This window comes from Aulonocara stuartgranti (genome assembly GCF_965226115.1).
Source record: "Aulonocara stuartgranti genome assembly, chromosome: 5".
Classification (NCBI taxonomy): domain Eukaryota; kingdom Metazoa; phylum Chordata; class Actinopteri; order Cichliformes; family Cichlidae; genus Aulonocara; species Aulonocara stuartgranti.
This window is the reverse complement of record NC_138943.1, coordinates 20,498,647-20,513,765: the sequence shown is the minus strand read 5'-3', so window position 1 is coordinate 20,513,765 and position 15,119 is coordinate 20,498,647. Positions and strand designations below refer to the sequence as shown.

The 15,119-nt window shown below is 41.9% G+C and overlaps 1 protein-coding gene across 1 annotated transcript; it reads right to left on the bottom strand.

Annotated features, from left to right (window-relative positions):
• Positions 1 to 3: 3 nt before the first annotated feature.
• On the bottom strand, positions 4 to 14,522 carry capzb (capping actin protein of muscle Z-line subunit beta). The gene is made up of 9 exons (XM_082534498.1): positions 14,244 to 14,522; positions 9,683 to 9,772; positions 7,122 to 7,243; positions 6,046 to 6,159; positions 5,816 to 5,957; positions 5,357 to 5,473; positions 5,191 to 5,256; positions 4,301 to 4,377; positions 4 to 1,158 (listed from the first exon to the last, which is right to left on the bottom strand). The coding sequence occupies exons 1-9, from the start codon at positions 14,244 to 14,246 to the stop codon at positions 1,071 to 1,073; spliced, it is 819 nt and encodes a 272-aa protein (XP_082390624.1). The 5' UTR covers positions 14,247 to 14,522; the 3' UTR covers positions 4 to 1,070.
• Positions 14,523 to 15,119: the final 597 nt, after the last annotated feature.

Genomic DNA, 15,119 nt, shown 5'->3' with positions numbered 1-15,119 from the left:
AAGTAGCTTTTTACAATTTTTATTGTTGCTGGAGGCTCTAATACAATATGAGTCATAAGCTTTACAAAATAAAAACAAACAAAAAAAAAATACAAAGATTCCCCTCCAAAATGGAAACAAAGGTTTCCACTGTGACACCAAGACAAACTGTGACCCCCAACAAAGACATAATAGGTGAGGATAGAGAAGACGTTAACAGGCTGAACAAAGGGGAAGCAAACTGTCATATTATACAGTGTGTGTGTGTGTGTGAGGGGAGTTGATTATGACGAGGGTGTACCCGGCGATAATAACAGTCCATCCCTATGTTTGAGAAGTTTTCATTTCCACCCTCTGCAGCTCCACAAAGGCTCTCATGCATGTGGACAGAGTGGAAATAAAGTGTAAAAACGTTCTTGCTCACACAGAAAGGCCGCCCTCGTCTTTGCACCGTTTATATCGCCCAGAAGAATAACCACTTGATATACATGGACAGTTTTAATTCTATACAAATATATTTGGGTTTGGGTTGGGTGTGGGGGGGGGTGTCATAGGAAAAAAAAAGATAGATGCAAGAATATAATTTGATGAACATAATGACACCACTGCCAAGCCTCCACCACCTACTGCACAGTCTGTGTCCTCGTCACAGAGGAAGAGCAGGGCCAGAGTCGCTCGTTACAAATCGACTGAGGACATATCAGCTGTGAGAACATCAGGGATTATTATTAGAGTGACCCTTGAGATTATCATTAACCGTGGTAATACTATCATATTCATAACATGGGAGGGAGGGAGGGGGGGGGGGGGGGAGAGAGAGAGAGAGAGAGAGAGAGAGAGAGAGAGAGAGGGGCGAAGACAAACAGAGCGTGAGTGAATGGCTTCATGGCAGATGAGATGCATGAAAACAACCAGACAAAAAAAAGAAAAAAAAAAAGCTAAGCATTTCTCCTTTTTTATTTTTCCACAAATAAACAAGAGTGCAGCACTGAAACAGGCATGGAGGAAGAGACATAAAGAAACAGAGAAAAGATGGCAGGGATGAGGCAGAGAGAGAAACAGAGAGACAGAAGAAAACAACAGTAGCATCTCTAGCTGTTATGTTTGCGTTTGAGCGCCTCCATCAGGTCGACCTTCAGAGCATCCTGCTTTGACTTGTCAGCCAGAGTCTGCACACTCCTGTGTGGAGGAGACACCAAAAAACAAGGTGAGAAAAGTCAGTGGGAGCAAAAAAGAAAAAAAAAAATCAAACAAGAAAACATCAAAGGGCTCGAAAAAGTTTCTCCAGTGAGACAGAAACACTCGGGCTGTAGGAAATTTATTAGTAACAATTCAAGTCTTCCTCTCTGTGGGGAGACCTTTTTATGTCTCACCACAGAGAGATTTCATATGGTTATGACAACATGTTAGCTGTTTACACACTGCACACATAACCACCCGTTAAAGTCAGTTGTCGTCATGCAGTTGCAGCTTTATTATGACCCTGACAAATTTATATTTTACACTCACCGAACACCAAACCTCTTCAACTGCTCTTTAAAGTAAATACCTAAATGAGCCAATCACATCACAGCAAAGTTGGAATATTTTATAAACCCCTGATCTACCTGCACAACCATCTCTAGGGTTTACAGAGAATAATGACAAACTAAGAGATAAATAAGACAATTCACAGACTGTTTTGAGGTGACAGGAAGACAACAGTAATTCAAATAACTACTCATTATGACCAAAGTATGCAGAGGAGCATCTCGGAACACACCACAGTCTACCCGAGTACTATTACTGGCAAAGTCCATCCCTTTATAACCACAGTGTACCCATCTTCTGGTGGCTGCTTCCAGCAGAATAACACACCATGTTGCAAAGCTCAAATCATCGCACAATACGTACACAGTCACCAGATCTCAATACAATAGAGCTCCTATAGGTCGTGGTGGTCACATCATGTATGTGCAGCCAGCAAATCTGCAGCAACTGTGTGATGCAATCATGTCAACATGGACCATGCCACAAGACTTCAAGCAAAAAAGTGGTGTCCTACCCAGCAGTAGCAAGGTGCGCCTAATAAAGCCTCCGGGTGAGTGTATGTGAACATATCCACTTATTCTGCCTTCTTCTGAAGATGCCACCCCGTTAATCATCCATTTCCTGTTTTCTTTACAGTGCTGTGCTTTCACACACAGTGTTTTCAGTGCTACACGCTGAGTAAACACGGCATCTTAGAAAAACCGTATTAGGGTAGCAAAGTGCAAAACAACACCCGGGTGAGTCATTTGAATACTCTGACTTGGTTAGTATGCTACTCTGTCAGAAATCAGCTGTTGAACACAAAGATAAACAAAACTTGCAATACAGCCTTTTGATCTTCAACACTACACGATCATTCAAACTTCTAACAGTGCACATACGTAAACAATTTGAGGGGGGAAAAAGGTGCTTTAATTTTTTTTCTGTACATATCTTCATTTCCCTTTGAATGTCAGCCTTCACTCTTAACAGCCTGTTCCTGTTTTTACATTTGCTGCTCTACTTCCCCATGAAACCTCTTTCACTGCTGTTCCATCCGATCAAAGACTAACTCTCCCAGCAAATAATGATTAACAGAAACTGTAAGGATCAATTGTCAGTGTTATTGAGGTTATGTCATAAACCTTAAGACAAAGATAGACACACCCACAAAGACAAACTTCTCCATGCTAGGTTGTACCTTTGACCCCTTCTCAATGGAGGTCTGTCGCTGGGTGAGCACCTGTGACAGCTCCTTTTGGAGCTGCCAGTACTTTTGATTGTCACGCAAAGACTCAATAGATCTGGAGCACAGAGGGGAGAGGCAGCAAGGGAGGAGAGGTGACAGAGGGATTAAAGAGGAGGAGAGACACTGATAGTGGAAATGTGGTACAAAGGGCAGCAACAAAAAAAAGGACAGGAGCAGTTGAGGAAAGGACTGAAATGTTCGAAGCAGTTGTGACAGAACTGTATTGAGTGACTGTGTTTTTTAACAATGAAACACCCATCTCCACGGTGACGCCGTTTAAGTTTAGTACTAATTCAGGACAATGCACAACAAAAACAGTTTATGAAAAAACGCTATGTTGATTCCACATATTTTGTGGACTTGAATGTCGCCTACTTTGTAGACAGGCTACTGTAAGCACCATGTTGTTGTGGAAAATGATTAATCTACTGTGAAATGAACTGAAAGCATGTACCACGTAGCCAATGTTTGTGGATTATAAAGAATCGATTTGAAGAATGAAGAACAAGATTTGTTTTGCAGCCGTTTTTTGCGGCCAATAAACAAATGGATCTTGTGTCCTTGGAATAACTGCATCAGCGAGGAATCTTTTGTGGCACCAGCAGTTCCTCTGTGGGCACCGAGAGTTTCACTAACCTGGCTGTCAAAAGGTCTCTACAATCTGTTGAGTCCTGAGCTGCATCAGCTGCTAATGATGATGGCTTAAAAACGTTCAAGGAGTTTGTGACGTAATCGGGTTTGTTCTACACACGGTCAAACCCGCAAGCAGCAGGCAAACGGCTGATTTACACTTGTGCAGTGAATCTTTGCCTACAACATCACGATTGGCCTTCATTCTAGTGTGTTTTGCGAATTACCTTGTGGTCATGTCCAAGTGTTTTATGCGATAGTAATAAATGAAAAAATTGAACTTTTCTGTCTTCTGGGTCTCTGCTCTTTGTTGTGATCAGTGATTGTCCTCTATATTGAGACTATGATTATTATTCCTTATAAAGAGACAATTATTATTCTCTTACTGATAAATTCAAACACTGGGGCAAAAAAAAATGCATAGGAGGAATGCAGTAGGCCAATCTCAATAGTTTCAGGATGCTTCAATGCAGCATGTAGTTACATTACCAGAAAGATGCACATCAAATTATGGCGGATGTTACATTGTGGGTTTTCAGAGGGATCTTCGGTTATATCACACGTACGAAAGTATAAAGCCCCTGTAAGCCACTCATTGAAATTGGGGTGAAACACAGCTAAACCTCAGTTACCCACAGTGTTGGTGATTTGAACCACACTTTGGAGCAGTGCTTCCAAAGATCTGCAATTTATAAGCTTGACACAGCGTCAGTATCGAGCATCCATCTCTAGGCACAGGGAAGGAGCAGGTGTAGTGAAAAGAAGACGAAATGCAGCTGAGACGAGGGGCAGCAAAAGCAGACTCAAATAATCAGATACAGGGTTGAGACTGAAACACAGGAGGTGAGACAACATCTGTCGTCTGAGCTGCTGACTGGAAGTGCTGTGGAAGAAAACATGATCCCATGATGTAGAGAGCTAATGCAGCAGTACCTCAGGCCGTTGACGATGTCCTTGGTCTTCCCAAAGTAGATTTCATTCAGTGTGGAGCGGATCTTATTCTCCATATCCTAGAAAAACAATATGAATGCATTATAACTGCTAGTTCTATTCTTCTATTTGATTCTTAAAAGCTTGACTTCGTGAACATGGAGTTGTGTGACAGCGATGTAAAGTATGACAGGTTTTGTAATGTCCTGTGTAGCGAAGGGATTTTCCTCTGCTGAATGTGAAAAAACAGTAAATCAAGAGTGAAGAATGAAGCACTCACCACCACTGTGACTGTGGCTTACTGTCTATGATGCATGTTAAGGATTTTACTTGTGAACTGCTTATGCAAAAAAAAAAAAAAAAAAAGTCCCCAAAAATATTCCCGCAGAACCTGTTACATGCAAATATACAAAGATATCACAATCGAGATGTCACGAAACTGAAACTGAATCTTATCCATCAACACTACAAAATTTCACACAGCTGCAACAAAGCCATGGCCATTTCAAACCACTTTTTACACTTGTACTCCCTGTATATGCACCCAACACAGGACTCCTATGATTCACTTTCTATCAGCAATGTGAAGTAGCACTGTGGTATGCTAATGCAAAGGCTTCCTCTTAGTCGGTTTCATAACCACTTTTGCGCCGTTTTAAGTCTTTACTTGAACAGCAGTAAGACTGGCAATTGCAAAAAGAGGCATTGCAAGAGAGCAAAACACAAGTAAGCTGCTGGATTAGCTTGTTTATCACATGACTTTTGAAGTCATGCAGAGTCCTGCATAGGAGACTGATTCAGGAGAAACACACTGCAGTCATTTTACGGCTTTTAGCAGTATCGCTGCTTCAGACAAGGAGAGGGAAGGAAATTAAGTCGACGGTTTTACTGACTTCAACGAGGCGGCCGATGTTAGCGATGTGGGGTGAGGACTCTCCAACCGTCTCGTCTTTCTCCATCTGTTTAAAAAACGGAGAAAAAAAGAGATACCACGTTCAGTTAATTAATTCATCCCTATACCATGAGAGGACCAATCAGCCGTTTAGTTCAACACGCTACCTGTCTTGTAAGGCTGCCGCCAAGGTTCATGGTACCGGAGCCAGTTTTCGTTGTCTGGAGCCACAGCATGACAGTGGAGGTGAGTTTGTAGTGAGCGGTACGGCCACTGGACTTCTCCTGTTTGCAAAAACAGAGGCAACAAGCAATTATGCAAAACATGACAACATGTTACCATCCAGAAAAGATAATGGTGCATGTTTGTGAAGCTCTGCTGTGCGTGTGGCACATGGAGCTGAGCGAGGAAAGACAACTACTCGAGCTGCTGTCAACCCGGTCCATTACCGTAAGTGCACTAAAAGCTTAGTTTTAACCCTAAACTCCAGACAGTCATGCAAAAGCATCTTCAATCTGGCAACAGTGTCCTGGATGCTAGAAGCTCTCCTGGCTGACAATGGTACAGCTGCTAAATATCAAACAAGCCTGTAAAATATCAAACTGCTTCATTCATCTGCTTCTCACCTGCACCTCCACCACATGAATGGAGTCCCAGCACCCTTTGATCTTCTTGGATCCATCTCCAGCCTTCTTAATGAGAATAACTCCTGCAAAGCCGTGATCCAAATCCCAGAGGTACACGGAGGAAACCCCACCTTCAAAGTACCTGAATAACACAGACATCAGATGTCACAAGAGGCTGAAAATGACAGGTTATCAAACACTCCACATTAGATTTCTTCTCTGGCACTTACAGGTCTCTGTACTGATCGAAGGCATTGTTTGCCTCAACCTCGAGTTTCCTCAGGCGGGCTGAAGGCATTGCACCGTCTTCAATGGGAGGTTCATACTTATTACTCCACGGGGATCTGAGGAATGAAACATTCAGATTTTAGACAGAGGTATATATTAAATTTAGCTGTTAGAAACATACTTGTGATACTAGTGTTTAAAAGTGAAAACAGTGACCTGCTTGAAGTGAAACCTTAAGCTTGCATTACACAAGCAAAGGTCCAAACATCAAAGGAGGTTAAGTTCACGGTCCTCATATAGGTGAAGCATAAGTTAAAGTATGAAGACATTTTTTTAAAAATTCATTTTATACTTAATTTGATCTTTCTCTCAATGCCCATGATACCGTCATGAACCTCTATCAAATGGGTTGCTGTTACATTGACTTTACATGGTGCAAATTTGTCAAATATTTTGAAAAAATTATAATAAATCAGGTTTAATTCTTGAATTTTTATGTATTAAGCTTTAAATCTAAAACAGAGCTAAATAATGTGCTGGTTTTATTACGATTTTTTTATTAAGACAAACTGAAAAATGTGCGTTCTTGGAAACGTGGACATTTTGTTGCCTTTTAGCGTGACAGACAAAAACTGAAATTTCATTTGTTCTACCTCAGCACTATACTGATTATAACAGACACTGCCTGGCAAAAACAAAACATCAGAACCCGGAGATACCTGAGCAAATGGATAAGAGCCTTGGGAAGAGAGAGGCTCAGGGTGGATGGGAAATAATTTTCATGTGTGGATTGGCCACCACAGAGTCCAGACTTTAACCCCACTGAGAATATTTTGGTTGTGGTAGAGACGATTTTACGCAGTAGTCTGACTCTTCCACCATGATCAAAAGATCTTGGTGAAGAAATGAATGAAACTCTGGATAGAAATATCTTCTGACATTGCTTAAGCTCAACAATCACAGCGAACTTGTGCCACCATTAAAGCTAAAGGCAGCCCAACAAAATATCCCCATTTTTACCCCACAGTCTGCAGCGTATGTTCCTTTGAGTGGGCTAAAATCCAGCTATGACCGCTACCTGTAGGAGTCGCCGTCTCGGTTGTAATCACAGAGCAGATAGTCTTTCCCCACCACTTTGTCTCGTGCGATCTTTAGGGGCTGGTCCACAGAGGAGAGGAGGTCCTCACACAGACTGGGCACCTGGATGCAAACATGGGGAGAAAAAGCTCAGTACATGACCACAGATGATTAATTACAGCAGCTGCAGAGCATCTAAACCCCTCAAACATTTCATAAAGTCTGTTCCGTATGACGTGAGAGTACTCAAGAGACATGAAAGGGTGTTTTGGTAAAATTAGCCTTCCTAGAACAGATACCAGCTTGGAGAGAAGAAAAAAAAATAAATCACTGATACGTGGAGGAACAGTCTAACAAAACACAGAGGATCACGTCATGTGATCTTCTCATTGTAGATGAAAACATACTTTTAAGTTCTCATCTTTCGCTCACATTCCAGTTTCACCCCATAAGCAGAGGTTACTGAGAGGAGACGGAATAAAATATCATTGGGAAACATAATATCTGCAGGATAAGGGGGTACAAATTAGTTCTCACAGACTGACATGGAGTCCCTTTGCTATGCGTTCCTGCATCAGCGCATAGACACAAAGGAGCGCCTGTTACCCAGGCCAAAAAAAAAGCCCCATACCCCTGAACAAACACACACACACAAACACACGCACGCACACACACCTGGCAGCCTAGACTGGCTGAGACAAGCCAAACAAGGGTGGACAAAATCCAGTGGGAAGAGCATGTAGTGGTGAGGGTGGGGGGTGGTCAGAGAGGAGAAGAGGAGGCGGAAAGAGAGAGGTGATTTCAGATGATTACGTGGAAGAGTTGGCGAAGGGACTGAGCATAAAGGTGCCTGGCAGCAGAAGTGATTGACAGCTGTGATAATAATCACTAACAACCAGCCACAGTGGTCATAGGGTAAGGAAAGAACAGATGTCCGGGTGGGTGGGGGAGAAGGGTTAAAGGTGAGAGAAGAGGAAGTTGAGCAGGTGGGGAGTCTGGCTGAAAGGGTACGGATATACCCACAAAAATAAGGTGCAATGCAAACAGAGGCACAAGTGTGATTTGATTTGTGTCCAGTTATAACCTGTCAGCTTTAGCTGAGACTGTTGTTAAAATGCGCCGAGTAACTCGACCAACTTCAAATACAGAAAACTGCAGGGGGGGGGAAGTAATAACTATCACACAAGCAGAAGTTTTTCCTCTTTGGTGTGGCTACTTCCACTCTGAACAAATATGATTAAACCCTTTTTAAAATGCTGAAAATAGTATCAGTTACCCAGATAATACAGTGGTGTGCAGCAAAACTCACTTGTATAATATGAAAATAAATACCACATATAGAGATATGCAAATACTTTAAGACATGCGATTATTTGAAAGACCTTTTCCCAAATCAGACCGACTGACATTTTATGGTAGCTTGATAAAACAAATCCATAATAAATTGTTATTAGCACATTACTAATACTACTATTTATATTCACCAGCCATTTTATTAGGCATAGCCTGGGTTGGACCCTCTTTTGCCTTCCGAAGTCCTTTAATACTTCGTGGCAGAGATTCAACAAGGTGCTGGAAACATATCCTCAGAGATTTTCATCCATACTGACACGACAGCAGTTGACGTGATAGGTGCTGCTTATTTCTCGTGTGTATGTCCATGATGCAAATCTCCTTTTCCACCACATCCCATAGCTGCTCTATTCTTGGACTGAGATCTGATGACTGCAGAGGCCATTTGAATACAGAGCACTCATTGTTATGTTGAAGAAACCAGTCTGAGATGATCTGAGCTCAGTTCCATGGTGTTCTATGTAGCTGGAAGCAGCCATGAGACGATGGGTAAAATGTGGTTATGAAAGGATGGACAAGGTTGGACAGGAAAAATTCTCAGTTAGGCTGTAATTTAAACAACGATCAGTTGGTACAAAGGGGCCTTAAATATGCCAAGATAAACCCCCACACTATTACACCACCACCGACAGCCTGAACTGTTGATACAATGCAGCAAGGGTCCAAGCTTTTATGTTGTTGCAGGAAGTCTGACCCTAACATCTGAATGTTGAAGCAGAAATCAACATTCTTCAGAGCAAGAAATGTTTATCTAGTCTTGTATTGTTAAACTTTGGTGAGCCTGTGTGAACTGTAGCCTCAGTTTCCTGTTCTTAGCTGACAATTAGCACCCAGTGTGGTCTTCTGCTGCTGTAGGTTTAAAAAAAACAAACAAAAAAAAAAAACATTACACACACCACACACACACAAAAATAAATAAATCAGAGCTCCTCTGCAAACCTTTGTTGTAATGAGTAGCTATTTAAGTTCCTAAAGCAGTCTCTTCTCTGACGACTGGAATCAACAAAGTGTCCGTGTAAATAGCTGCTTAGACAGCTGCGTTAACAGGCAGTTGTGGTGTACCTAACAAATTATTCAACCTTAGAAGTAAAAGTTATCTAAAGTTTAATAAGTGACTTGTCCATTCATGGGAAATTTTTAGACTAAATACAGAGACAATCTGGAGAAGAACAGATTTCACTCTCAGTTGTGAATCAGACAGTAACTCACCAGGTCAATGAGGTCACTGAGGTTCTTCTCGATCTGCTGAGGAGGCAGACGCCTCATCAGGTCCAGAGCACAATCCAGCTGCTGGTCATTCTGAAAAACAACCAGCAGAGACAACGGCTTACTGCACTGTAACATTAGATCACAGTTAAAAAATGAATTCAAAACAAAATGTTTGTGCTATAGAGAATAAACAAGACACAGATTGTGTGGGGGTTTTTTAACATTAAACTAACATTGGTGGTCTGCGGGCTTCTCTTGGTCACCACTGAAGAGAGCTAAGTTGTTCCACGAAACTGAAGTGAAACTGAGTGTTAAAACTATGAAAAGTGTCCACTGCAGCGACCGTCTGTACTGCTCATGACGTAGTTTTTCATCGCCTAGATTTCTGCACTCTCTTTTCGAGCGGAGCTCTGCTGTCACTCTTCCCCCTTCTGGCCGACTTTTCAACTAATCTGACCAACGCAAAGCATCATCAGTGCCAAACTAACTGCTGGTTTCTTCAAGGACTGCATCCAAGCATGTTACGTTTCTGCATGTTGCAGATTTGGTACTGTAAGTTCACCACAGCTAACCTTTTACATTTGTTTATTTATAAGGAACCCCATTAGCTTCCACAACAGTGGTTGCTAGTCTTCCTGGGGCCCAAACCAAGTGAAAGGACATTTACAGTATTTGTCTTTTTCTGTGCCAAAAGCACAGCTACTAACAGTTAAAGAGGAAAACTTAGATTTTACAGGCAGTGCTGACTGGAAGGATCACCTGAACTCTTCCTGTAACTTCATCTCTTCCCACAGACACCGAGGCAAGTTTGAATTCCTGACATGGTCTTTGTTTTCTGGATGATACACTTTAGCAGCCTGTGTTAACCAAAGTCCGCGGGTTTGTAACACAGAATTTCTTTGAAGGAAATAAACTTAAAAAAAAAAAAAACCCAAAAAAACCCAACATACTCAATCTGTCATCTTAAGATCAGCTAACACCTCTTCATGCACTGCAGATTCATCTCAATAATATATTCACGAGAATGGGTTTCTGAATGTCCAACAATGGCGTGCAGGGATGACACATTGCTCCAAAAGCAGATGCTCATGTTAAATAGGGCCAACAAATTATTCAGGGGCCAAAAGGTCAAAAGTTTCAGACAGTTTTTTTTTTTCTATTTGTAGCTGTGCATCATTAAGAAGAGAATAGCATTGTCTTAAAGCACACAGCCTCCATTCATCTGCTGTTAAATCCTTCTGTTTGTGGAGGACAGCCAATCAGAAGAAAGTGAGATGAGCCAAAACAGGTAAATGGCGAATACAAGTCTAATATTGGGGGTTGGGGGAAAAAAGCAGGTTCCATTTAATAAAGAAATGCTCTGCTGTGGTAATTAAAATGTTACTTAAAAAAAATGAATCAGCTCTGCAAACTTACAGAGACTCACATTAACTGAGTAGCTGTATTACGCAGAGAAGTATAAATACGCACCCTCATGCTTGAGTAAACAAAGCAACCACACTGTACCCTCATCAGTGTCTCCACCACAGCACGGTAATAAAAGTCCTGCTACATTCTGTACACGGGTACGACTGCAGTTGCCGTGCAGGAAACCCTCACACCCTTGCAGGAAAACCTTTTACCACACTGCTAGAATACAGACACACAACTTTCCAGCTCAGTAGACTGAACATCTCTCATGATTTGTCATGTGAGCACCTTGCAGAGAGTTGTGAAAAGAAAAGCTTCATTTAGGGTTAGGGGTTATAGTTACAGCACCTCAGTGCACAAGCTTGAAAGTTATCTAGGCTGTGTGGTGGTTCAAGGGTTCGTGTTTGGTTGATTAGTTTCATGTAGGAACAAAGGAGGGGAAGCCTGGTTAAAGAATCATCATCATGGGGCAACAGGAAGTGTGGTAGGGTAGCATTTAAAGGTCAGGTCCACCCTTATCATTCGAGTCAAACTTTTACTTTAGGGTTTAGGTAAAGAGACAGTGCAGTACAGTTTTTATTTGGAATTAACTGCTTACGGATAATTCAGTTTTTAAGACTCAGCTGTTTACTATACATCTTATGTAGGAACTTCTCCGCTTCTGCAGACTGGGATGTGTTGGGAGACCAAAGGTAAAGCTAGCTGCTTGGACTTTGAATTTGGCCACAGATGAAACTTTCACACATTCAAGTTCTGGCAGGACAGAAACTTTCTAATCCAGTTCCTGCCACACACATACAGATATTCAATGACAAAATCCCTCCCCACCCACCTCCAAACGACCATTATCAACTTTGTCTGAATCACACAAGCTGACAGATTTATGCGACAATAAAATAAGGTGAACAATCGAAGCCTTGAAAATCCTGCACTGATGAAGCCGTCGTGATCAAAGGATCTTCATCTTTTCGCCTGATAAGCGTACAACTACGCTTTGCATCTACACTTCTTCCAAACTCCTAAGGTTTTCTCTTTTCCCCAACCTTGTAATTGGAACCTTTGATTAAGTACTGCAGAGTGAGCCTGCAATGCAATCAATCCCCCACCAAGCTGAGTCAGACAGATGCCTCTCATCTCTCTGTCAATCTGGCTTGTAAGACGATGGCTACAACTTCACAGTAAGGTTAAATCAATACACAGCCTAAAGGTACATTTGGTAGAATGATCAAAAACAGTGCACAGTAGCCATTATCTGCAGAACCAAAGGCACCAAAATCAATTTAGTGTCTTTACTACAGTCCGAACTGAAGTGGACTCATTTCGACTACAGTGTGAAGCAGCAGATCCAGTTGTATTAGCAATAACACATGTTGTTACCTTTATATGGTCCTTTAAAAAAGAAAAGAAAACAATGAAACCTGAAACAGCATCTTGGTCGTGCATCAGGTTTAGGATTAGGGAAATGGAAACCACTACAGTTATCTTTCACCAAGCAAACCATTCAGAACTAAATTAAGAACATGGTGATAACCACAGAGCACTGACATAACATAGCTTTTACCCCCAGGGGGTTTTCTGCCTTAACTATGCAGCGAACAGCAGGATGTTGGAGAAGAGCAGTGGATGGACCGGCCACAACATGAAACTCTGGGGAATGTGCCGGAAATTTTTTTTAAGTGTGTGATAATAAAAAGGACCAAACATGTTTTTCAAGCTTCTCCATAGAAGGTACTGGCTTTGTCGCAAACACTTCCAGCCTGGCTTTATCAGACAATGATCAATGTTTTGACTGCCACTCAGCAATCTAGCTAAACATGTTTCATAATGCCTACTTAAAATCCATTAACATATATGGATTTACTTTACAATTCCTCGATCCTGACATCCATTACAAACAAAAACGTGCTTATGATATGTGTTTGGCGGCCAGAAAACACTGAACATGAAGCGAAAGAGGCTTCTAGAGGTGAGACAATCTAATATCACCACTCAAGTAAAGCCTTAAGAGAGTAAACCTAATAATCCATTACTCATTGCTCCTCAATCCATCCATAAATATTTTTCCTTAAGGTCGACCCGAACGTAACAGAATTTTTTAACGCAGATTTTCCCAGGCCACTTTGTCTCCTCCGAGATGATTTCTGCCTCGTTTCACGTTTCTCTCAACTGAAGGTTCCATCAGACACCTGTGCTTCTTGACACTGTGTTTAACAGCGCTCCTGTCTCCATGTAAACACTAGCTCAGCCCAACAAGCCTCAGGGTCAGGGGGGAACGGCGAGGCTGGGCCCGGCAGGATGGATGAGGTGAGGAAGAGGAGAGTAGGCGACTGTGGAAGAAAAACAGCTGCTCTTCCCATTTTTCGAATGCTTTTATAAACAGTGTAAGACAGAGCAAGCCCATTTTACAAGTGGTCAAGTCAAGCATATATATATATATATATATATATATATATATATATATATATATATATATATGATAAGCACAAATACGGGTCCAGTTAAAGCAAGCCTACTGCTATATGGGCTGAAAACGTAGGAGAATGAGCCAAAATAAGGAATGAGTAAACAGTGAGTGCTGTGTTGGTATGGATTGTTTGGACTGGGTGTAATAGCCTCCTCCAGAGAAACCATTAGCTCAGTCAAGATCAAACTTATAAGGCTGGGAAAATCAGGCTGACAGCTTGTCATGGTTAGGAATAGGAGGAGCGAGCGGTCTTATTTTAGCTACAGGCATCCCGGCGCTTGGCTATTTTAGCCTGTGTGTAAGTGTATGTGCACAGGCGTGTGTGCGTGTGTCAGTGTGTTATATTAGGACCCTTCGCCATTACTATTAACCAACTTGTGTTAAATCCAAAACATCCTGTGCTAACTTTATGCCTACGGGGCATGTAGCCCGGCTAGCTATGAGCTAACTAGCAGGAAGAAACAGCAGTTAGCTTAACCACGAAGCTAATTCATTCTCATCCGGTAGTTCAGCGCAAGTTTTGCCAGCAGTGCAAGTTAAATATGCGTCGATGATTTATATCATCTGCTGCTCCTCTCCGGTTACTACCGTGCGCCTCTAGCCAGCGCTAGCTTAGCTTAGCACCCCCCTCCCTCCAGTTAGCAGCCCCGTCCCCGTCTCTCCCAGCAGCCTGAACGCGGCCCTTACCATGTCTGCGGCGGTCTCAGCTGGGCAGGAGAGAGCACGACTTCACCGATGAGTGTACACCCTAACTTTACTATGGTTTAACAGGTCGCTCCTTTTGTCTCTTGTTGCTTTGATGTTTTTTGAGAGCCGTGATGAAGATGTTTTGTTCGCGTCTCCCTCTCTGAACCCAGCCCTGTCAGCGAAATTCACTTCCTCAACCGGGCTACAGGAAGGAGGCTGCAGTCACAAAAACAGGCCCCGGTTGCATGTCCGGGTCACTCTGGCCTTTCTCTGCAGCAGCCAATAGCGAAGGAGCAAGAAAGGCATTGCCAAGTATGGAAAGAGAGGAGTGGTGTAGTAAATGTGCTGTCAGAGATGGCAGCAGAGGGGGAGTTAAAAAATAAACCCCCAAAACACGGAGACTGCAGGCGGCGGCAAGTTTAACGTATACAGTGTCTCATGAACAAGAAAGCAGATCTTAATTTCTATTTTTCTGTGAGTTATTATGAACTACTTTCTCACTTTTATTTTTGTGCAATTAATCTTAAGTGGTAAGAGCAATTTTATATGTTTTTAAATTAAGTTATATCTTTAAATATTTAATAGTAGTTATTATAAAATAAAATCACTCCTAACTTGTTTTTGTTTTCATGTCATTTGTCTTATTTTATTGCCCTTTGTTCAGTTTAATATAATCTGAATGTTTCTTCAAGTGCATGATAGTGATGGAAGTTAATATATATCTATATGTATGGTAATCGGTTAGTTATTAATGCTAAGGGCACTGCTGTAAAGGCAAGCTGATCACCTTTGATAATTATTACTTGTAATACTGAGAGTTACCGTACTATGCAGAAGTCTCGAGCCACCCATAATTTCTCTATATTTTGCTGGGAA